This window comes from Fringilla coelebs (genome assembly GCF_963513975.1).
Source record: "Fringilla coelebs genome assembly, chromosome: 5".
NCBI classification, from domain to species: Eukaryota; Metazoa; Chordata; class Aves; order Passeriformes; family Fringillidae; genus Fringilla; species Fringilla coelebs.
Window position 1 is genome coordinate 37349110 of NC_140033.1, and position 25121 is coordinate 37374230.

A 25121-nucleotide genomic window follows, 5' to 3' on the forward strand; every position below is an offset into this window, starting at 1 on the left:
ATCTTTTGTCTCCAATACTTATAATTTTTATTACTAAGTGCACCCAAAGAATAATCACCCCTTTCCCTAAGACTGTCGGGGGCTTCTTTGTTATTCCTATCTTGGCAGCATGGCCTAACAAAAACTTGGGTAGCAATCAAAGGTTACTTTGAAAGAGGTTCATGTTGTGTTGTCAATTTGATAGGACACTCATCTTTAAAGCGTATGTGCAATTTGCTATAGCTGGTCAATAGTGATGTAGTGGTTTAACTGCTGTGCAGCTGAGCCCTGCACAGCTGCTTTCTTGCTTCCCTCTGCTGGGATGGAGAAATTGACCAAAAGGGTAAAGATAAACAAAGTTTAATATATAAAGTAAAAGCTGCACTCAGAAGCAAAGCAAAGAAAGGAATTAATTTGTTGCTTCCCATGGGCAGGTGAGTGTACAGCCATATCCATCTAATGGTTACTTTGGTGGGTGGGCACCTTCACTCCAAATATCCCTCCTTTGTCCCTCAGCTTTTATTGCTGAGCACACTGCCACGCAGTATTGGATATCTCTTCGGTCAGTTGGCATTAGCTGTCTCTGTCGTGTCCCCATCCAACTTCTTGTGCACGCCCAACCTGCTCACTGGTGGGGCAGCATGAGGAACAGCAAAGGTCTTGACCCTGTGTCAGCACTGCTCCGCAGTAGCTTAAATATTGGTGTGTTAGTCAACACTGCTTTGATCACAAATACAAAACCTAGCCTCATAGGAACCACTCTGAAGAAGAGTAACTTAATCCCACCCAAAACAAATACATGTAAGGAAAAGCCTAAGCCATTTGCATGAAAACTTTACATGATTGCCTCTTGCATTTTATAGGAAGTTAAAATTATTGTATCCTTGTGTGCTTTGTATCTTTCCAATAACTTAGAATATTTTATTTGAAAATTCTGCTTGTTTTCTACTGCTTATTTAAGCAGGATGAGAGTCAGCTAAACTCAGCCTTAGGCTCTATACATTTTTTTAAGCTGGTGACTGTTAAAACTGATAGCAGGGCTTAGGTGAGTTATTTCTTACAAAATGGTTTCAGTTTGTAGTTTAAGTGAAGGCAGCAGGCATTCCAGCAGGAGAGAGTGTCATAAGAGCTGACTGGAGTAGAACAGCATGTCAACAAATGGTTGCATTGCCATTCTGTATGAATCACTTTCCAGGCTGCCTTCATTGTAAAATGGCAGTGTGATACTGTACTGTAGGAAGATCAGAATTTTGTCTGGTTTTGGAAGTCCTTCTTTCCCCCATCTCTCCTCCTTTCACTTGACTCCTTATTCTTGCCTGACCTGCCTTTTTTAGTCCTAACCTATTTCAGTGGCCCTTCCAGCTGATATGAGAAGTCAGGAATGGTATGTATGTGGTAAGCCGTTTGTAGAGGCACTCATCAGGCCACACTATTGATCTAAACTAGGGTTTGGTAGATGGTGTGCTTCAAGGCTGGATTGACTTAGAACCTTACCAGTTTTCCTAGCAGTTATGTTTGTCTGAGTTACGTGTATCTTGTCTAGCTGGTTGTGTATTTTTAAGTCATCATAACCCAAATATCTTCTTTCCACCTGCCTCAGTGTATTACAAAAAAACCTTTCTTGTCAAAATTTTTCATGGCTGCTGCTTTTTTACTTAGTCTGAAGGACCCCATTTTATCAGTGTGTTGCTAGTTGGTATATACTGCATGCAATATGTTTGAAAAGATAAGTATGACAAAAATTTCTAGCGTTTTTCATAGTTTCTCATGCAGATTTCATAAGAAATTGAAAGCAACACAAAATAAGTGGGCTGTTATGTCTAGTACTTTTTTAATAGTGTCCAACTAATTTCTATCCTTCAAATTATAGGCTTAGAAAGTGTTCCTGCGTTTTGTTGGTTTGAGTCATTTGATCATTCATTATGGGAGCACCATCCAGATTGAGGTTCCATTCAAATATATGAAAGCAAAAGTAAGAATGACAACTGCCCTAGGAAGAAGTTCTCTGCAAGAGTTATGCAAGCTGATCAAGTGGAACAGAAGAGCCTTTTCTAAGGCCATTTCTTCTGCAGAAAGTAGAACATAGAAGCAGCATATGAGAAACTTAAGTCCCAATGTTGAGAGGCTGTTAAAATTCTGTTTTAGCAGAAGTCAGATATCACAAGGCATTGACCTTGATTTCAAAGGCATTCTCACATTCTCTTCATTGAGACTTGAGCAATCGCTGTGGATGTACAGATTTTTGAAATGTAATCTTTACTTGCTTTTCTGCATTACATTTTTAACACTGAAAATAGGTGGTAAAACAGTGTAAACATCACAGCAAAAATTATTTAATGTTGGAGTTACTCCTATATTGAATGCTCAAGTGATGTTTATGCTTCCTGATTTGTTTCAACTTTCAAATATGTGCAGAATTTTTTTCAAAAGGCAGTACATCACATTTAATAGTTCTCTTTAATAGAAGAATAAATTTCGCATTAATGTACAGAATTTCAAAGTGCCCTAAAAAATAAAATTATGCTAACTTGTATCAGAAAGATGGCTATTTGTTGTCTTGAGAAGAAAAATGGGAAGTACTTGAGCTGTTTGTGTTTGTAATTGGCTTGATGATCTTCTGAATTTTAGGAAGATACTGTCAAATCAGCTCACTAAGTTTTGTTTGCTCTTCAAGAGCTGGAAAGGAAGGAGAACCAAGTGGGAGAAGCAAATGTAGTGGAGTCCCCATGAAGTGAACAGTTATTTAAGTTTAGTATACTACTGGTAGATATTTTGCCTTGCTCTACAGTACAGTTTTCTGTAGACAGAAGTTTTGTGTAATACCTTGATTTGATTAAAGTTTTTTTTGCCAGTGGAAGCTTCTTGTTGCAAGACGTTTGTAATCATTTAGAAAAAGAAAGTGAAGTTTCTTCTTCGTTTCTCTTCTGTTGAAGATTTTGTATTGTGACTGAAAGTATGGTGTTTGCTGAGTGCATTTTAATCTAAGGTCAGCATTTTGACAAGTCTTATTTTATTTTCAAGGTATGGAATATATGAACGATGCAGAGAGTTGGTGGAAGCTGGTTATGATGTTCGACAACCAGACAAAGAAAACGTAACACTTCTCCACTGGGCTGCAATCAACAACAGGATAGATCTGGTGAAGTATGTATTATACTTTAAGTTACACTTTGAGTTTAAAATTAATTATGTCCTTAAAAATGTTGATTTCTGTTTTTAAGACAATTGAATGACTTTAAATTTAATGTGTCTAATTTGTCCTTTTTTCCTTGACAGTATGTCAAAGCTCTTGTCCATTAATGCATCTCTACCACTGTTGACATATAGCATTGCATTTTCTTCCCACTGTTTACTAGCATACATGTAACTGCTGGTGTGTCTATCTACAGTTCCCTTCTCTTGATGCAGTTCTTGCACTTCAGATTCCTCTGTCTTTAGAGGATCTTGATTTATTTTTTTGTATCACTCACCTTATTTTATGCTCTCCCACTCTCTTTTTGCAAGGCACTAGTTTATTTTATTTCCTCAGAATTAAACTATTTAGTGGTTTTTCTATTTGTTCAAGCCTATTACATCTTTCCCCAAGTCTTCTCAGTTTCCCCATTATGTGCAGTGGATAATTTCATTAAATATGTTGGCTATTAAGCTTGGTACTGCAGAGATAAAGTTGTTTACTCCTGTGATACTAGATCTCAGTGTCTTGTTTAGTGAGTGTTGACTATGTAAGTTCTTTCCAATGAAGTAGCATAGCAGCTTGCCTTTCAGGAGTGCAGGCTTAGAATTAGACATCTCTTATTTTTAGTATTTCTTCATCCCATCAATTTTGAGACTTGAGATTCAGTGTACGTAACAGTGAAACTCATTGATAAGGAAAGCTATAGAACATTTTCATATTTCCATAAAATCAGGGATGAGTGTCTAGAACACCATTCTGTTTTCATACTTACACTGATCTATTGGTAGCTCTTCAACTTGGCTTTCTAAAAATGCAAAAAATGGCCTTATATCTCTATAGTTAGTTACTTCCTACAGTAGTTCCGCATCCCCTGTGTCGAGCTTTCTTCAGACAAGGATTTCTCTTCTACTTTTCCTTCTAATAACAGTGACTGCATGCACTTTTGATTCCTCAGTCACTGAATGCAAGCTGAGGGAGTTTTCAAATGCCTGCCAAAGACTTAGTGATCCTAATGTGGAGATCAGTGGAAGTATTTTCTTCTTAAGGCGACCTCTTATGAGATCTGCTTGCTTTGAGTGTAAGTAGTTTGCTTAAATAGAACTTGCATGCCTGGCATCTTCTATTGGAAGCTTAGATGACTCACTGAGAGTGGGATTGCCCAGTTCTTTCTTTCTTTGGGGACCTTCTCACCTAGCACAAATTTCCTTCTGCAAGATCTGCTTAGACAAATAGACTAAGTTCTCAGTCTGGTTTTGCAGAAAAATCTTACCATTTTTGTATACTGAAACCGAAATGCAGTGATAAATCTCAACCGAGTCTCAAAACACCCTTACAGAAACATAAAATGTTATTTCGATGCACCATCTGGCAGGAGATTGTCGCCTTGTCTTTTCCCAGTTGTCAAACTGCAAGTTCTTCCTTCTAAATAAAACCTACTAACCAGTAAGCAGTTCTGCTGTCAGTAGAATCTGAACGTATTCTGCATTTCTGCAAGGCCCAGTGTTTGAATGAAGACAATCTGTTTAGTGTTCACCTCCCCATGAGTGGCTGTCACATCAGAGAGATGAATCCAAGCTTTGACTGTGAATTTCTCTGTGCTGCCTTTTCATCTAGACAAGATTTCCTTTGGAGCTCCTTCCCAAGGGAGAATTAATAGCTCTTCAGGTAGTAGCTGATACTTTACTGTAATGAAATTTCTTTGTTTCTTTACCATATAATGTGCTTTGTGTTTTCACCTAGGTAGGATGAAGACTTTTACAAAATCTCTGATTTTTCTCATGGAGAAATAAAAAAAACCCTAACTTCCACAGAAAGATGTTGAAGTTTTGTTCTTTTAGTGTTGGAGGCCAGTGGAATGGACTGTCCTGCATCAATCAGAGCAGATCTTTTTTGTCTCTCACACTGTTTTTTTTTCACTTTGGCAAATCTGTTTAAGTACTTCATTGTGTCTGATGGCTCTAAAACAACTGTATAAAAGCTTTTTCTTTAGATGTGTTTAGTCTGACATGCATTTTCCAGTTTCTGTTCCTAAAGGTTCCTAAAAGGGCTATTTTTGAAATTTCATTCTCTGAATCAATAAGCACTCTAGAAAATGAAGGTAGTTACTTAAGAGTAATGTTTTTCAAGTTGTTCTGTTTGTTGCCCTTCTTCTTGCCATGTCTTGAAACACTTAGCAGAGTGTGAGATGGCAGAAATTCAATGATGAGGATTTGAAGGACAGCTCATGTGGGTGGGAGAGCAGTGTTCATATATACCTGACAGGTATTTTCAAAAGCAAAAAGTCTATAGGCACAGGCACTTGCAATGTGCAAACACCAATCTATAGCTAGGTATAGACAAAGGTTAGACAGTGGTGAATGAAAAACTAGAAGCCTTCTGGGAAGGCCTGTATTTGGAAACAGTATTATCTTTATAAAGCATGTGTTTCCTTTTGAGAAGGAAAAGTAATATTGCTAGTTTAGTGTTCCAGATAAAACAGCAATGACAACAGTTCACAGAAATATTGCAAATGACTATGAATGTGAATTGTTGCAGTTAAAAATAGGTAACTTCTTTTGTTCTTACAGATAGCTCATCTTTTTATAAATGTTATGAGGGGAAAATAATGTCTATCCCATCATTTAAAAATTCTTTTTAAAAACTCAGATGATTTTTGTCCTTTGATTAGTAATAATTGAAAAGTATGTAAAAATCTCAGTCCTTCACTAAATGTGTAACTTAAGTGTAATCTCTGGGATCTATGACTTCAGCAGGGTTATTCCAGTGATGATATAAGCTACAAGTCTAATGGCATGTAATTTTACTGTTTAGCCAAAATTCTCTAAAAATTACAGTCTTCTAGCACCATAAACTTTTACCAGTAATTCAGAATTCTATTTAATGTAACAGCCCCATAATATTTAAGAATAGTTTATTAAATACTTCCGTGGTAGCAGAGTTTGTACTACTGTACATACTGCAAGTTGTATATAGCAATTGTTTTGTTATACTTTAGAATAAAATTAAGAAATAGCATAATGTTTAAAACACTGTAGGAGGCATCTCTAGTTTCCCAACCCATGTCAGAAATGCAAGAAAATTGAAAGTATATGCACAAACTCTAAAAAGGAAGGTTATATGAAGGCAAGAAAAGGCTCTGGTCCTCTGATCTCTAGCTGCCTATTTTGCCTAACATCAGACATGCTCACCTGTGTCCTTTCAATTTAACCAAAACAATCAGTAATGTTTACTATTTCTGTTATTCCAGGTACTATATATCAAAAGGTGCTATTGTTGATCAGCTAGGAGGAGATTTAAATTCTACCCCACTACACTGGGCAACAAGGTATGAAAAAATCTTCTGAAATTTTCTTCTCTATTTTTTTGCTTAACATGGAGTACTGATGGTTTTATGGAATTGTTGTGTTTTATGGAAATACTTTGTACTAGAATTAATTCAGTCTTTGATAACTGGGCTCACTGTGAATGTGGTATGTTTGAACTGAAAGAGCTCTCAGCATATGGTTTTTTCTGATATAGAGGAAGATGATTGCTACAGTAGGAAAACAAATGAAGTATAGGCAATTTACCTTACTCTTACTTCTGAGATCTTATTTTTGTCAAGTCTTCTGAAGTTCAGTGGCACTTGTGCAGATGGGTCGTAGGATGGTTTGGTGTGACATTGTCCTAGCAGTGTTCTATTGCATATGTGGATTTTTTAAAAGATGTACTTAAAATCAGGGTTCTTATGTAGAACATGGTCATGATAAATGGCTGGAAAAATTAAAGACAGCCTTCAAGCAGTACCTACTCCTTCAGACAACCACCTAGAAATAGGTGGGAAAGAAACAGTGTCCATATTAATATTTTTAACTGTAGATGGCAAAAGGAGACTTGGAAAATTAGTTTTTAGAAGATTTAATATATCAAAATAATGTGTTTGCTAAAGGTGAGGACTTGCTTGTTAGCCTCTATTAAAGATTTTAGCTTCTATATTTCTTTTTGTTACAGAACGCAGTCTGTGATTCTGTGTTAATAGCACAAAATCTTGACTAAATTTCCTGGTGTTCATTCATACCTGTAATCAGTTCTGTGAAGCATTGTCCAAAGTGGCTTCTCCAAAATTGAGAAGGTCTTTTGCTCATGTCAGAACGGTGTACTTAGGCACTGTGACACTTTTAGAGACTAAGTGTTGAAAAGACACTTGGGCACTCTGTCTAAAAGAAGGATATGCCTATGCTCATTAAGCTAAAAAGATGCATAAGCTTTTAAGATAGTGTGGAGGAAACGTAGACCTTCAGTTTTCCTTTTTTCCCCTACTTTTGTTTTGCTACAGTTTTTAATTTCCACAAAAAGTGAGATTATCTAGCCAGTTTGACATCTCTTAAAATAGCATGTTTCATATGTGGTTTGTAACAAGTCATAGTAGACTAGATTTCTCAATCATAATTTGATTTTTTGGTTGACTGTCTTTTTTTGCTGTGCAGTACAGTTAAGCAAATTGCATGTGATGAGTGCACTATATGCATATAATTTCTCATATGAATGAGTTTGCTTACTCACTTGGAGAATCAGATCATGACAGTTGCTGTTTTTAAAGTATGACTTAAAGTGTGGGAATTCTGATAGTGTAATTAACTGCTAAACATACTTGTTGTATTTCATTATTCAAATTTTATAAGTTTTCCTGCATATAGTTATTCAGTTGTTTGTTTTTTGTGTTTTGTTGCATTTAGACAGGGTCACTTATCCATGGTTGTACAGCTGATGAAATATGGGGCAGATCCGTCGCTAATTGATGGAGAAGGATGTAGCTGTATTCATTTGGCTGCCCAGTTTGGACATACTTCGATTGTTGCTTACCTGATAGCAAAGGGACAGGTAAATTTTAAGTAATACCATATTTAAATAGATTCAACTAAATTTTAGAGTAGGAATGCAGTTGAAACTCATACCTCTCATTAAGGAGATGCAAAATATTTGCTTGAATAAATATAAAAATAATTCCATGTCCTTTTTTGTAGACTACAGTGTTGATGTGCCACCTATTAAACTAATTTCCTGCAACAGTGATCTGAGTACTTTGGCTTTAATTCACACCTCCCTAATGTATATGGAAATTCTGATTCTTTATTTCTAATGATTTTAATCTATAAATGTAGCTTTGACAATGGTAGCAAGTGTAGAATTCTTCAATGAGAATGAAACAACCTCAAACCTTCTTGCTAGCCCCTTATATTACTGCTAGATCTGTGAAGCGTGTATATAATGTGTATTCATTACTGTTCCTGTTATGTCTCATCTGTCCTTCTGTCTGCTCAAAAACTTGTGTTTTTGCTATGCACCCTGCACTGTAATTTAGATTTACTCACCCATAGGCATGTGCCTGAAGCACAGATTTGATTTACTGTGTAAACCATATAGAAAAGTCAAAGCCCTCCTCTTGTATGACAGTCCTACTAATGCTGTTCACACTTCTGTATTCTGCTTATTCTTTCAAATACCAAATGAGATATGATCCAGTGAGTCATGTAGAATATGAAATCAGTGAGTTTGGTCTGTGTAAAACAAATACTGAATTTGCTGCAGAAAATTACTTACACCTGTACATGTGAAAAACCCCAAGCTATAACTCCAGGCAGTATTCAGTTTGTATCTGTTTGGTAAAACAGTACTTAGTGTATGATAAAGAGTAAGCTAGGCAAAAGAAGAGTCTGATCCTATTCTGTATAAATGCTGTTTTGTAAGAAAGAATGATTGTAGAGGAGGGTGTTTTTAGAGGAGCAAGTTTTGTAATTTCTTCTCAAATTATGCATAGCTGTATGTGGGTTTTATGTTAACAGAAAAATCTTGTTGGCATTATATGAGTGTCAACTTGTTTAAAGCATCGTATTAATAAAGTACTAATAGCCTTTAAAGTATTCTGTTATGATTATGAAGTCTCCCTGTGTTTGTCTTCATGTTTGTATACAGATTTGTCCTGTCTATTTGAATATATATATCTTAAAAGCATATCTTCATATCTTCATAACATATCTTCAGTTGAAAAGAAGCTGTATGTCTTTACATGAGTACATACTTAAAGACACAAAAAGTGCCTTAAAATTTAAAACTGTTAGTTTGAAAATAGCTCTTATAAATAGTTTTTAAAACACCGATTTTTATTAAATCTCTCAAATATTTTCAAGTGTGATTTTGGTATTCTTTCCATGATGTAAATTTGAATTAATTTTAACAGTAATTTTTCACAGTGCTTCATAAAGTTCCACTTGAAAAATTATGTATTGATTTGTATGTTTAAAATCTAGTAATATCAATAGCATTATAATAACAATCCCTAAAATGATTGTTCTCTAGCTATATTACATACAACTACAGAACCTTTAGTTTATATAGAAGCCATAGGAGATACATGCTTCTATTTTAAAATTTTCCTTCAATTAGTACTGAGGTCATTAATTTCTTCTCTTTATTTCTTCCCCCACCTCCTGGTGGTGCTGAGATTTGGATTTGGAAACTTGAACTGCTTTCGCTTCTGCGGGCTTACCCTATATACTGCTACTTATTTTCCTTTTGTCTTTACAGAGACAAAAGAGTAGGCTAGCCCTGGTTCTGGACCTAATTCTAGCACCTGTGTGGCAAATGACAGCTAAATAAATGTCAAAATGAGGGTCGGTGTAGGCTGTTGTGCTGTGTTAGTTCAGATCCTGATGCCTTTGGGGATGAGTGGGGTCAAAGAGAAGCCAACTTTCATGATGGAATAGAGGACTGACAGGTGGATTAAGAAATTGTTCCTAATTGCTACCATGTCCATTTTTGAGACAGAGCTGGAACCCAACTTCAGTATTGCTGTTTCACTTTCTTCTTGGCTGTAGCAGCCAATGGTAAAATTTGCAATCTGAGGCTTGAGTGAAGGGGAAGAGCTCTTGGTCAGATGCATTCTGGCTTTGATTGGAAGTGAGCCCATTTCCATGCCAGAAAGTACTACTCATCCAAGAGGCAGCAGTGGCTGATAGATATTGCTTTTTGTTTGGTCATGCCTCTTACTGAAATCTGAAAGACTGATATCTGGCTGTCTCAGAATTTGAACATGTTGTTTGTATCAGTAGGTTGCCTGGGTCAAAATCATGCCTGGTACAAGTACATGATATAAATATAATGAGAAATCAAGTAACAGAACCTGTAGCACAGTTCAAGTTTAGGTAAGATCTTTATTAAAAAAATGTGAGAAAGAAAAACTGAAAAAGAGCTTGAAGGTACTTAATAATGTGCAATGTACAATTTGACTGCTTGATATTGTGCTTAGGCTGCTTAAAATGCCAGAGGTGTATTAGGATCTTGCATACACAAGCATTCACCTGGATTAAGATACAGAATGGTTGAATAATGTGTTCTCATCCTGTGCATGTGTGAGGTAACTTAATCATAGATAATGAGTGACTATAAAGTTGCTTGTAGGGTAAAATTATGTAAGAAATACTCTACTTCTAAAATTTTAGTTTAACTATTTCATACTTATAGTTCAACTATCACTTTCATAGTTTAATTACCACTTACTCATCAAGTACTGTTTTTTTTATTTTCAGAGTTACAGTTTTTTATGTTAACTAATGTCTCAAGCTATGTAGGGTCACCTGTGCTATGGCTTAGAAGTAGGTGGCATCTACGTTGAGAGATGCCAGTGTGGTACCAGCAGCTGTGGTTACTTTGGTGCTGTGGTCCATGGGCAGTGCTCCTAAGCATTGTCATCTCGCTTGCCACCCAGTCTCCTTCTCTCCACCAAGCTCAGGCCAGCATTAAGACGCTGAACCAAGTATTTTATTTCCTAGACCAACTCAGAGCACATTACTTAGAGAATTGTAAGTCCAGTTGTGTTCTTCCTTATGATTCAAGCCTGACTGTGTTTGATGGACTAGGGTATTCAGAAGAGGGATTTTGTTTGAAGGAATGGGGTAGGTTTGCTTCTATGTTGTCTTCTTTGTTGGTCTGTGCTCCGTTTTACGGGACTCTTACAAAATCTCTGCTTTAATGGGAATCTTACAAAATCTCTGCTTCTGGTCTGTAACTAGCACATCTTTTCTAAATTAAGAAATATTGTCAGACTTACATCAGCCTTACTGAGAAATCTTCTTTACTATATGTTTTTAAAGCCTTTTTTCCTTTCTCTGGGCAACAGTTCATGTGAAAGAGATCTTTTCCGTATGGAGAATAGGATTCTGAGCAAGGATGTGATGAGTCTTTTCTGTGAAGGTCTGTGTTTTGTGAAATAAGCAGTAATGGTTCTAAAGAGAATCAAACTCCTGGTTCCTTTCTGTGTGATTTAAAGTAGTTCTAAGTGGGATCTCTTGATGTTTTCTATGCTTATTTTATCACAGTACTGGTTTGACCATTGCTTGTTAAATCTCCTGGTGAGCCTAATGCTGCTCTGATCTCTAGCTGCTCTTCAGAATCCTTCCTTGTCAACTCTTGCTTTCAGAAAGTGGTATTAAGCAGCAGAAGAGTTGCTGCAACCCCTATTCATGCAGAAAGCTCTTTCTCTCCAGTATTTTTGCCTCACTAAAAGCTTTTTGTGCAATGTTGTATTAGTGCCCTGGGATTAAGTCTGGTTATCTATGAATGTGAAATGTTTTTTCTCCTTCAGAAGCAGAGTTGTTGTACTTTAGAAACAAGAGGAAATCTTGTTGTGGTCCACAGAATTCACCCTTGAACCACATGCAGAGGGCAGCAGTATGTGCAACTTTTGATCATTGCTTCACTTCTTGTTTGAATCTTTGGTTCTTGCAGTGCTTGTGCCATGTCCTAACAGCACAGGCACGCCCCTTCCTGAGCACTGATCTGTCACTGAGTTAAACAAGAAAGTAATGCTAAAGTGCCTGTTGGACACCACAGCATGGAAGAACAGTCTCTTAATATGAACCAGCTGCTGAAGGTTTTTTTTTTTTTTTTTGCTTCAGCCCTCTCTTTGGCAAAAAGCAGGAGCAGAGCTTCCTTTCTAAAATGTCTCACTCACTCTGTGGTTACAGTAGTGATCTGGAGAAATAACAAGGAATTTTTGCTGAGAGGTTTGTTAGAGCACATGTCTGCTATCCACAGGTATATCATCTTTGTTACATCTGTACAGCAGTGTGCAAGTGAGTCTTAGCTGCTTTGCCTCTCATTAAAGTTCCTTTGAAAAGGGATCTGCTTCAGCCAGCGTAGTAGCTTAATATGAGTAGTACCTGTAGCCTGCCTAGGTAACTTAAGTGTAGGGAATGTTCTGGAGTTGATGGGTTTGGGTTTTTTCTTTTAGCTGAGTGTCATCTAGCATGCAAAGTGTAGCTTGGATTTGTCAGGCGAAATCATTGAAGGACTTGTTCCACTACGTCTACACACATTCATACTGTCACAAAGAGGCACTTTTCGATATGAAATCTAAAGATGAAAGTGATTGTTCATGTTGCAGTAATTTGTACAATCCTCCAAGTATATTGTTCACACAGTGTGAGCTGTGAATCAGTCATGCTTCTCAAGGATGAATGAACTTGAGATTGGGCTGTGGTTCTAACTTCATGATTTCAACCACAGGGGGCTAAAGGCAATGCCAGCAGTTGCATAGTCCTAGTAGGCTCAAAAGGATCTAACCTATACAAGTACTGTGGGCAAACAGAGTTGGATCCTGATCTCAAACCATGTAACTCTTCTGAACAAACAGTACAAGCAAGTAAATCAAGTAACTGCTCTTCTTCTCCCCCATCAACTGGTTTTTAATTAACTTTTTTAAATTTAGCAACAGAGTAAAAACTCAGAAATATAAAGTGATCTGCAGACTAGAGGTGCTTTAAAAGCAATTGTTTGGAGAAGCTATGTTGGATTTTCTGGGGAACAGCTGCCTGGGTCAGGCAGCAGTGTGAGTAGGGATCCCAGGGTGCTGGGCATTTTGTGGACTGCTGGAGCAGAGGAGGTTCTGGGGATGGCAGAAAGCAACATCAGTCACTTTCTGGGTTTTTGTCAGGAATTTCTCTAGCAGAAGACTTCATTGAAATGCTTTCCAATCTAATTTTCCTAGTAAGAACTGAGAGAAGTGGTATAGGAAATGTTGTCATAGCTGTTGCCCCTAAGGAAAACTCTTCATGTCCTGCATTACATTAACTTGCAGTGATTTTGTTAGTGCTGGTCTGTGAAATCTGCCCAAATGTGCTTGAGAGTCTAATCTGCCTCAAAATATTTAGGAATTACCAATTTCTCTAGGCAGAAGGGGAAAGAAATTATAGATCAGTTTTATTTTTGAGGAAGTTGTTCTTATTAATTCCTTTTTTTCAATCTTAAAATTCTCTGGCATCCATTAACTGGATATCCAGATACATAAATACCATTGGAACTCGGTGAGCTAAGGGAAATTGCTTTGCAAGTGGAAAAATAGGTTCAGCTAGCATTTAATAGGATGTAGGATTCAGACAGTGGTATTTATAGTAATTTATCAAGTATCTTTTCAAATATTGGTGCATTATTTTAATTTTCTTCTGCTTTTTAATGCAATAATACACCACCTGTATATATCTTCAATCTTGAAGATCAATAGTAAGTTAAAAATTACTGGTCTTATGCAACGTGTTTCATAGTTTCCAAAATAGAATGGAACAGTTATTTTTTGGCAATGGTGGCATCAATGTTTGTTTTCATTTTTAAACTACTATTTGAGTGCTAAAAGCTTGCCAGTTTTTCTTCCAATTCAGATGATTAGTCTTAGAACACTGCTTCTCATTGCAAACATTGCATCTGCTGGATCTTGAGTATGCTTACTTACCTCACCAACTTTTTTTTCTTTTCTTTTTTTTAGGATGTAGATATGATGGATCAAAATGGAATGACACCTTTAATGTGGGCAGCTTACAGAACACATAGGTAATACATGCAGTTTTGACTTTATCTTAGTGTTAACCAAGTGAAATATAGTAATGACTGGTTTGGGAAGTTTTTTGGAAGTATTTTTTCTGTTCTTTCCACAGTTGCCATTTTATCTTTCTTCATTTGTGTTTATTGTGAATTCATCCCACTTGGTAGCTCAGCCCCACACAACCACTTCTTCACTCCTGCCAAGTAGGATGAGAAGGAGAATCAGGAGGGTAAAAAGGAGAAAACTGATGTGTTGCAATAAAGACAGTTGAATAGATAAAGCACAATAAGGAATTCATTTGTTACTTCCCATCAGTGAGCAGAAGTTCAGCCATTTCCAGGTCAGCAGGGTTCTGTCACCTGTAACAGTTACTTGGCAAGGCAGATGCTGTAACTCTGAAATGTCCTCTGCTTCCTACTTCTCTTCCCCAGCTTTTATTGCTGAGCACACTGCCATGCAGTATTGGATAGCTCTTTGGTCAGCTGGGGTCAGCTTCCCTGCTGTGTCCCCATCCAATTTCTTGTGCACCCCCAGCCTGCTCACTGGCAAGGCAGCATGAGGAACAGCAAAGGCCTTGACCCTGTGTCAGCACTGCTCAGCAGTAGCTAAAATGTCCCTGTGCTGTCAGTACTGCTTTGCTCACAAATCCAAAACACAGCACCGTAGGAGCTGCTGTGGAGAAGATTTACTTGATTTCAGCCAAACCCAGTACAATGACTTTTTCAGGAGAGAGGGTACTATGAAGAAGTGCTCACTAATCCTACCTGTGGCAATGGCTAGAAAAAATTGATAAAAAATAACTTGTCTCCAAAGAACAAATGTTTGAATTAGATTCTTGTTTGGGAGGGCCTATCTCTGTCTATTGTTGGGAGGAACTCAATCTAGCTCCTACCAATACTTGCCATTGCCAACATTCACATCCTATTTTAGTTTCATCTTCTGGATTGTGAAGTGGAAACATAAGATGTTTTGAGCTTTCATTGATTGAGTATATAATTGTGTGCATATTTTTACAAATCTGTTAGTAGTGTTGGATCCTGGTAAACAGAAAGCTAGAGTTGTAGAACAAATGTTTCTTGATATCCCAGAATAAGTCTTTGGGAGATCTTTTAAAGTCAACATAATAGTGTTTGGTTTTGGTGGGAAGAGATTTTGAGTCAAAATTGACAGCAAAAAATGTCACTTTGCTATTACATTGTGTATCTGATCAATGATCTTAATAGAAATTGAATGCATCAACAATAAGTTGGGACGTATTTAAGTTCATCTGTAGCTCTAACAAGAATTTTCTTTTCTAGTGTGGATCCAACACGATTACTACTTACATTTAACGTGTCGGTTAATCTGGGAGACAAGTACCACAAAAACACAGCATTGCACTGGGCTGTGCTAGCAGGAAATACTACAGTCATTAGTCTTCTGTTAGAAGCTGGAGCTAATGTTGATGCTCAAAATATTAAGGTAAACATTTGGTCTGGTTTAATTGTAAGTGGTTTGAGGCAGAAATAACAGAGACTATGATAAATCTCAAGAATAGGTTATTATTGTGGGTATAGTGGGATCATGAAGATGGAGTAAAAGCAATGTCACTAATGTGTCATTTGGCAATTTTTTTCCTAAGAGTGGTGCATAACCACTAGATTTGCACCATAAAAGATACTTAAGTAAATTATTTAACAATGATTATGTGTAAATATATGGGAGTGGGGTGTGCGGTTAGACTGCATGTGTGAAGGCTGGTGTGTTTGGATGTAAAATTGGAAACCTGACTGAATATCTTCCAGTGAAATTCTAGGGTGACTGTTGGAGTGAGATGTGAGACATCTCAGTTCTGTCCAGGGAGCTGACAAATGCTCTGGTCGGTCTCCCAGTGCCAGTAAGCAAATTGGAGGCCTGAAAATGCCAGTAGGAGTCAAATAAGTAAATGGGCTCTTTTTATGCATGTGAACGTAGCTTGCCTGATTACCAGAATTTCTTAACTGTGAATCTAGATTCTGTACTAACAGCGTCCATCTCCAACATATGTTAGACCAGCAAAACAGCTCTTAGAATTTCTGCCATAACTTGGAGCTTCTCCAGCCTTGGAAAGTGTTCCTTTGGAATGTGGTTTTGTCCATTACTTCCAGATACTCTGTATATCAAATTAGATGCATTTTGCTACCCAAGCTGTTTCATCTGTGGTGTCAGAGAAGAAATCACTTTTAGAAAAAGAATTCTCTACTTAGTTTCTCTTAAAATATTTGTATTTTCCACTTAATGAGTGTTACAGGCACAGTGGTTATTCTTGAAAATACAGCTGTAACTTAATTTAATTTATTTGTCCTTTCACCATTTTTCCTACTGATTAAGATGGCCGGGGCCTATTTTGCTTGGCCGTAAGTGATAGAAATATATATATTTTAAAAAAGTACACATCAATTATCTTGGAGAGCATGGAATAGCCTTTCTAAGGGAGCAGCCAAATTTTGCTGGCAGCTTTTTGGATCCTACATCTGCTTCAGCATATCAGAAATGTTCATAATCATGAATGAAAACTCATTACAAGGAATCACCTATATACATGTTTAAAACAGATAATTTAGCCTCTTGCATGGGCTGAGGTGAAGATACATTGTTTATTCCTGGTCTGTAAGGTCAGTTGTGTGAAGGAGTTATGATTCTACTCACACTTCTTGTGTTAAAAAGCTATTTTCCTATGCTGCCTATGGTAAAAAATTAAGGTATTTTTGTGGGAAAAAAATCAGTATGTCAACCTTACTTGTCTTGACAGACTGATAAGTGTGGCAGGAGTTCTTAAGTTGTCACTGTACCTACATTTCTGGACTCTTATGAAATCTGTAACAAAAATTTCTGTGCTTGCCTATATGAAAAAGTATATGCTAGCCTGAAGTAGTTCATGGTCTTGCCTTCTTTATTGACAGACAGCAGCAGTCAGTAGAAAAATGGGGTTTTGAACCTGCTGGATCATGACATCTTTCCAGTCATGCCAGAAGATAAGTGTCTGGTTTCACTGACCACTGCCTATCTTCTGCAGTGAAGTCTAGGTTTCTTGCATGGATCCCCAGGTTTTTAGGATCTTCAGAGGATTAAAATTATTTGAGCAATGGCAGTTTTGCCGTCCAGCCAGTGACTTTGTATGAGATGCTGATTTAGGTGGTAGTAAATATATATGAAATAGAAACATTTGGTTGATTCTTAAAGGGCAATTGAAACTCAGTTTGGTGCTCCTCCTTTGACTGTTCAGCAAAAGTTTTCTTTGAGCCAAACACTAATCAAGTGTTTGGCTCATGCTTCCTCAGAAATAAAAGGAATTGTGAAAGGCTGCTTTTTGATGCAGTCAGTTCCAGATTCCTGCAGCACTGTGTAGTGAATTACTTTTCTCAGATAGCCCATGGAATTGATGAAGAATGGTGGTAAGACAGCTGATATTACAGAAATGCATTGGCTGAAAGCTGTTCATCTTCTTCAAATGATGACGTGACTGAAATATTAGATGTGAGCTTTGGCTTTATTGTTATCAGCTCTAGTCAGTCTGTGTTAGAAAAGCACATACTGCTGGCTGCCTAGGCTTGGAACAAATTTGGATCAGTCATCTCAGTAAGGTGTTCTTCACTTTGCATGACAGTTTGTGAAGTGTTTGAGCAATAGCACTCCTATCCTAGAGCAAAGCTTGATACAAGCAGTGAGTTAGTCCTGTTTTGTTATTGACCCTCTTTTTATTATGCTGTTCAAGAAATTAATATTTACCGTTTGGTAGTAAGATACTTCTTTCATTTTTGAGAACCAGATTAATATTAGAGTTGGAAGCTGTATTTCAGTAATCAAAGAGTGTTTTTTTTGTTTGGTTGATTTTTTTCTTAAGGAAATTTTCTTGCCAGACCAGTAGACAGGTTGGGCAGACAAGAATAGGATTTCCCAGGGAGCCAGGTTGTCACTGGGGACTTGGGGAAAACTAGTAAATTTTATTTAAGTATGAGCAGAAACTCCTTTTTTAAGTAGAGAGATATAGACACCTAAAAAAATTCTTACGGTCCAAGAAAGATTTTCTTTTTTTTAAATCTATAAGTGAATCATTTATTGAACTTTAAATGTAGTTTCTTGATTATGCAGTGTATCTTAGGCTTGTCCATGGAAGTCTGCATGTACAGTTCCCTATCGTACTGACTCTTCAGATTATTTTTTTAATCTAAATACTCTAAATATGTATTGCTGAAGCCTTATTGCTTGCTGACAATTTTGTGTTACTAGATTAAGCTCCCCGATACTTTTTTTTTTTTTAAATTTTTAAGGAAGTCAGCCATCAACTACTCCTCTAAAGACAAGGAGAATATTAAAATGGCCAGATGTTGAGAGACATAGTCAAAGACTTCTTTAAAGCTCCCTCAATTTTTTTATCTAGGCAGTTCCTAGGTGTCTCATGGCCCTCTAGTGGAAGGGATGCTCAGCTGGACCCCAAGACAACTTCAGGATTTACTTGGGAGATCAACTCCCAGAGGGGATTGCTTGTCCACAGGTAATCTTTACAGTCTGGATATATAAGGTGATACTAAAATAGCAGCATCTCTGGAGTTTCCTAGATATTAGCAATTCAAGGTGCTATTAAACCTGTGATGAAACAGGCACCAATAGTTTGATTTCAGGCATTTCTGTTGAGAATTGAGTTAATTTAATCTGTTTTTTTAAACATCTGGCTAAATAACTTTGAAGCCAAGTCAGAAGGTTATTCTTTTTTAACTGATTTTTCTAGTTAACCTTCTCACACAGAAGGTTAAAAGGTCCTGTTAAGTAGCAAAAATCTTCACTTCATAATTTGTATTCTATGCTATTTACTTTCTTAAAGATTTGGAGCAAGATTTCAAAAGCAGTGATGACAGTTAAGTGCTCAGTTCCCATTGTCTTTCTATGGGACATAGGTAGCTAACTGCAGTTTTTAATCTTTGAAATCACTTCTGTCTATAGTAATTATTGCCCTTTCTGGGTAGTTTCAGTTTCTAGTACCTGTCTCACTTTTTTTTTAGGAGGGGGCCGAGCGATGGAGGATTCAGCCATTTTTCAAGCCTCCATGAATGATTTGTTTAGGAGGGGAGTTAACTCCAGTAGAAGAGAGGAAGAGTCAAATGCAAAACTGAAGCTGGAGGTACCTGCAATTGGTTGTCTCTTGCCTCCTCTATAATTTTAGACCAAGTCAATAACTTTTTCATTTATCTCTCTTCCTAAGTGTTTAAAAAGTAATAAAATCAAATCAGTTTGGTAGGTACCTTTGGTCCCTGGTATCTTTCACTCTGTGTTTCTCTTTTGCTTCATCTCTTAGTCCTTTCTGAAATTGCAGAAATAGAAACATGAGCCATTGCTGGCTTAGCACCCAATATACATGAAACACAAGCGCAGAGTAAAAGCTGAAAATTTTGAAATTAAGTTGGACATGAGCATTCAGTTTTTTATTTCATGTTTTCTTTCTAGGACTTCTGTAACTGAAGTGAACCTCAGAACATTAGGCTGGTGAAAAAAAAAAAAATCATAGAAGCATTCCATAATACTAGTAACTTCAGTCTGCCAAAAGGCAGAGAATTAACGAAGAAGTCCGGCTTTAGACTTGGGAGAGTTTCCATGATCCAGTGGGTCACGAGTTTTTATTCTTTGCTTGATTTCTGCTGCCTGTCAATAGCTGAGGGGGAAGCACAGTTCTTCATTTACAGACTAGTAGACTGTGTGTAGAATAGTGGAACATAGATTGGTTCTCTGCTAAAGGCAACAATTATTACTGTCAGGACATACATCTCGTCAGAATCATACATTTAATATGCTACTTGTGCACACTTGTATAGTTATGGGAGAGTGAAAAAGCAAAAGGAATGAATGATGTTTGGTGTCAAGTAAGCTGCAGTGCAAAAAGTATGCCAGAATGCAGCTAAACTGTTTTAAAATGTGTTAGTTTTAACAGCCAATCTTCTGTTTCAAAAGTGCTCCAAATGCATTTTATTTTAAATTGGATGTTTCCCACATTTATACTCTTGACAGGGAGAATCACCTCTTGATCTTGCAAAACAAAGGAAGAACGTTTGGATGATCAATCATCTACAAGAAGCAAGACAGGCAAAGGGGTATGATAGTCCATCCTTTCTGAGAAAACTAAAAGCAGATAAGGTAAGTAGTAGCATAACACTTGTGTAAATCATTCTTATGGCTGCTCTTGGTTTGGGGACTTGTGTGTTTGTTTAAAAGAAGTTCAAGATTGTGGTTTCCCCACATTTCAGCTTTAAGGAATGTCTTCTTATTATGACTAAAGTGATTGCAAAAGGAACAAAGTGCGTTTTTTAGGGCAGGAGGAAATAAAACCCTAAGCTTCTATACACTTACTTTTAGTTTTTGTGCTAGCTAAAAGAAAGTGTTAGGAAAGTATTATGTGGTCATGTATTGTTTGGGTTCCAAACCTGACTCTCAGGTAGCTGAGGAAAGAAGCATTTTAGGTATCCTGAACTCTGATCTCCTCTCTAGTTATGTATTGTTTACTGTTATTGTGTTGAATGAAAGAAGCAGTCAGTCTTAGCACTATAAAGTAATACATGAATCTCTAATGTGGAGAACTTTTGCTTCTCAGAGTACTGTTTAATACTGCAGATAGGAAGAGGCCATAAATGAGGGTGTAAGGGTTAACATACTGCTCTATCATGAAGAACTGTCGTCCTACTTATTGTTTGATAATTTAAAAAGAGTTAATGTTTTCTTCTTAGTATCCATCAACACTCTGGCAGTGTGTTTTGCTGGATATTAAGTGTTGCTACCTACCACTGATTTAATTTTTTTTAATAAAGATACATTGCATCAAGATGCTCAAAGTACTGCTGGCAGTCTGGGCTTTAACCCTGTGGTACTGTAACAATGCTGTGATTATTGACCTGAAGTGGTTTGTGCATTTCATTGTCACTGTACTTTAATTATTTGTAAAGAGTTCAGTGCTCTCATCAGGAGTTGTATCCACGCAGTGCAAGACAGAAGAGGTCCTATTTTTATTAATAGATGCTTCAGTATGGCTTAAAAACTGCAGTTACATGAGTAATAAAAATTTACTGACGTTGTCATATGCTATGTGTCAGTTCATACACTTATGGATTTGTTGAAAAGAGCTACTATTGCCTTGATTCTGGATTAGCAGCAAAGTCTCTAGAGGACAGTTCTAAAACAAAGTTATTGATTTGTAATACAATTTTAGGAAGGTTTATTTTCCTTGCAAATTCATTGGAGGTGTGTAAAGACAAGAAATGAGAAAAATTTCTGAAGATTTGTCCCCCACTGTCAAGCTTACTGAAAATTTAAGTTTTCATGACTGTCCTCTTTATTATACAATCTGTTCCTGAAAGCAGAGTTACTTACTGGTGTTTGTTTCTATATAGGAATTCCGTCAGAAGGTGATGCTGGGAACTCCTTTCCTAGTTATTTGGCTGGTTGGGTTTATAGCAGACCTCGACATTGATTCTTGGCTCATTAAAGGGCTGATGTATGGTGGCGTTTGGGCTATGGTACAGTTTCTTTCAAAGTAAGTGTTTCACTGGGACACTGTCTGTTTAGTGTGCACGTGAGAAGTATTTTGCTGGCATCTTTCTTGGATAGATAATCTTAAATTTCCATTTGTTGGAATTGGTCTTTATTTCTGCAAAAGATCTTGTGCAACTATAGCTCCTGTAATGCTCCATTGTCTTGTGAAACTTGGAATTACCCTGGGTGAATACTGCTGAGCTAACAGAAGCTAACAGCAGAACAGAAATTCAGTCATTATCCAGAGGAGGGTGCTGAATGTCTGTCTACAACGAGTTATCAGCATGAATATTGCAGAAAGCAGGCTATGGAAAAGTTTCTATCCAGTAATGAAATTTTTATAAAGTAATGTGCAAGTGTAGTATTAAAACTGTTTTCTCTCAGTAATTTAAATGCACAAAGGCATCTAAAAAGATTTATAGAGAGAAATTAAGTCAGAATCAGATTTAGAAGCTTTTGTTGTTGTAGAAATAAGTGACTAAAGAAAAAGGCCACTTTCTAGTTGTTTTTTGTACATCTTGTTACCCGATCATAAAGACTTTTAGTTGTATTTATGATTACTTTAAATGTCTGTAAATGTACCTATAAATACAAACACACACACACACACACGTGTGTGTGTAGTTATACTCCAATGGATTTTCAAGAGCTGTAGACTACATCATCTCTCCTTTTCTTTTCATTATCACGTGCTGCCAAGATAGGAGTACTTGTATCCCCATGCATAGGAGCCTTCTGCTTTTCTGGGGTTGGATGTCATGTTTCTTTAGAACCATTTGCTTCTCTTTTCTTTCTGTACAAAGAGGAAAATATATCTGCTCCTTACACCAAGTTCAGATTTTAGTGTACTTAGTAGACTGGGAGGGAAGTGGAAGGTTATTCAGCATTAGCAAGATCTTGGAGATGATCCGTTTGGTCTTTTTGTCATCTCTGAGGCTTTGCAATTTGCTGGCCTCTTCCCACAAAAAAACCGTATTTCTCATTTGTCAAATTCTCAACTGGGCCTCTTACAGAAAGGAAGGACAAGATTTCTTCCAATCTCTCAAGATCTGTGTTTTGTCAAGTTTTATATTTTAGGCCTAACTGACATGAGCTCAAGATTAACATTTTTATTTTCTCTTATCTTTTGCTTAATATTTAGTATAAATAATTTTTAAAATGTTTTACACAAAACTCAGGTTTGAATTAAACTTGTGCTGTTATTCTAATAGTGTTTTCTTTCCCTATAGAATTATTTTAGTTAATCTGCTTAGCTGTGTTTTTCTCCCTACTTTCACGCACACAAAAATGCACAAAAGTCACTGAAAGAAAGAAAGAAAGAAAGATTAGTGCAGAGTAACTACTGTGTGTCCAAATGTATATTCACTTATTATTCATGGAATGAGCTCATGTTCCTTTCAGGGTTTTCTCCAAAGACCTAAGGAACTTCCACTAGAGAAGAGAGAGTTACTCTAAGGGAGTAAAGAAGTGAAATGGAAACTACTCGCTGCACACATTTGTCTGTGGCAACCCTGAGGGAATCACCAGCACAAAAAGCAAAATGCATCAATATCAGGATGCTTAGGCAGATGATGCAGTAATTCTATTTCAGGGAGGTTAGTTGTTTAGAGTGTTGTTTTCCATAGGTTTTGTAGCAATTTCTTCTTGAATATGGAGTAGCCTCGTTATTCACCTAGTTTGTCTCATTGTATGCAACTTTATTCAGAAGAGTCTTTAAAATGCAAAAGTGTAAGAAAGTGAAAATTGTTCTGATGGCTTAATTTTATTTTAATTAATGTAGCAGTATTTTATCTTAGAACTTGGCAAATATAGTGATATATAGATAATTAGTCTGGACTTTTTTTCAACTTTATATTGGCAACTGTAGCAGAAGCAAAATATTGAATTATCTGAAGTAGTTCAAGTATATAGGCTGATAACACCGAAGTCTCTTAAGCTTTTTTTCTTAATGACATAATTTTAATGTGCAGCTTTCGTTGTATGGGTTTCCAAAATGTCTTTGGCACTGGAATCTCAAAACTTAATATAGTTTGCAACCACTGTCCATGTTGCTAAGAATCTCACAGGTTCCTGACTTCTTGCACTGTGTACTTTTAGCATCAGAATTTACTCATTCTGCCTGTCTTGGCAGGTTGAAAAAAAGAATTTCTCGTGAACTTTGAACAGAAAAGTGAGGAGAATGTATGTATGGCATATTTTGCAAAATCCCATCTAATACATATTTTAAGAGGAAGCGTTTCCCTGAAGCAGTAGTTCAGGATGTACATTTTTTAATTCAAAATTTACTGTGTGACATTGTTCCTGCATTACAGGTCATTCTTTGATCACTCCATGCACAGTGCACTGCCTCTTGGAATATATTTGGCAACAAAATTCTGGATGTACGTGACGTGGTTCTTCTGGTTTTGGAATGATATCCTTTTTTGTGTACAGTATTATTTTTTTCATGTTCATAATATGAGGAATTACACAGCTATATCCTACATATAGCACTAAGTACACTAATAATAATTTATAAAAGGGAATACATTGCTCTCTATATTAATGTTAATTATTTTATCGCTTTAAAAATGTGCATGCTATTTGGTAAGTAAAAGATTTTCCTCAAAACTTACTTACAGTACTCTGCTGAATTTCCTTTACCAACTTCCTCTGTGAAGGAAATGTTAGCAATTCTAAAATATTCTCTGGCTGTAAGGGGACACAATGTAATTGACTACATTTTTTAGACATTATTCTGAAAACAGTAGGCTGGTTCATGGTCTGTATCAATTCCTGTGGAATTGGTTTCACAGTTAGAGCTGCCTAAAGATTTTGGGAATTCCATTCTGTGCAAACTTTAGATGCATTTGATAACTATATTTTCAGTTATTTTGAAAATATGTGTATTAACAATACTAGATTATAGAGATTCAGCATATTGCCATATTTTTGTGGTTTTGATTGTCTGTCTTGATATGAATTTCCCTTACTCATGGAGGTAGAAATTGAGTCAGAGTTCGGTGGGGAATGTTAGTTTTCCATGGTAAGGAAATAGATTCAAACTTTTAAACAGCTTTCTTGGGTACTGTAATTTCAGTAACAAAGAAAATAAAGTAGAGATTCGATGTTTAATATAGTTCTTATGGTTGTAATTGTGAGGTTTTTATCCTGAAGCTCATATTTCATTCATATATCTATCAACTTTCTTAGATTTTTATTTCTGTTATTCATTTTGATTAAATAGCTTGAAGTTTGGCTTTTTTTTTTTTTGTGCATAGAATAATCCTAATTGTTCACTAGAAATATAGGCAATTACCCTAATAAAACCTGACTTCAGAATGTCAATAAAATACTGTCCTACTTCTGTCCCAAGCTGGTGTCTCACAGCCTTTGCAACAATCTTTTTGTACAGAGACGTAGTGGTCTAAGACCATCAGTTACTAATTACTTTCATTAGAGTTGACACAGTTCTCTGACAAGCAGTTTTAGAGACCAAGTGCTTGAGGCCATCTTCCTTTAATTGGTGATTTTTAATTGGAAGTCTTTGTAATAAGATTCCAAATTCATTCTTCTTCTGGAAAATAGACCTGTAGTTTTATT

General features: G+C 36.5%; 1 protein-coding gene across 1 annotated transcript in view; it reads left to right on the top strand.

Annotated features, from left to right (window-relative positions):
* ZDHHC17 (zDHHC palmitoyltransferase 17) overlaps positions 1-25121 on the top strand; it is a 66061-nt gene that overhangs the window by 22426 nt on the left and 18514 nt on the right. Inside the window, exons 3-10 of the mRNA XM_084206840.1 lie at positions 3001-3123; positions 6402-6479; positions 7870-8014; positions 13950-14014; positions 15305-15467; positions 20025-20150; positions 21398-21540; positions 23852-23952. Coding sequence (XP_084062966.1) covers positions 3001-3123; positions 6402-6479; positions 7870-8014; positions 13950-14014; positions 15305-15467; positions 20025-20150; positions 21398-21540; positions 23852-23952 — 944 coding nt within the window. The remainder of the gene's footprint in view (positions 1-3000; positions 3124-6401; positions 6480-7869; positions 8015-13949; positions 14015-15304; positions 15468-20024; positions 20151-21397; positions 21541-23851; positions 23953-25121) is intronic.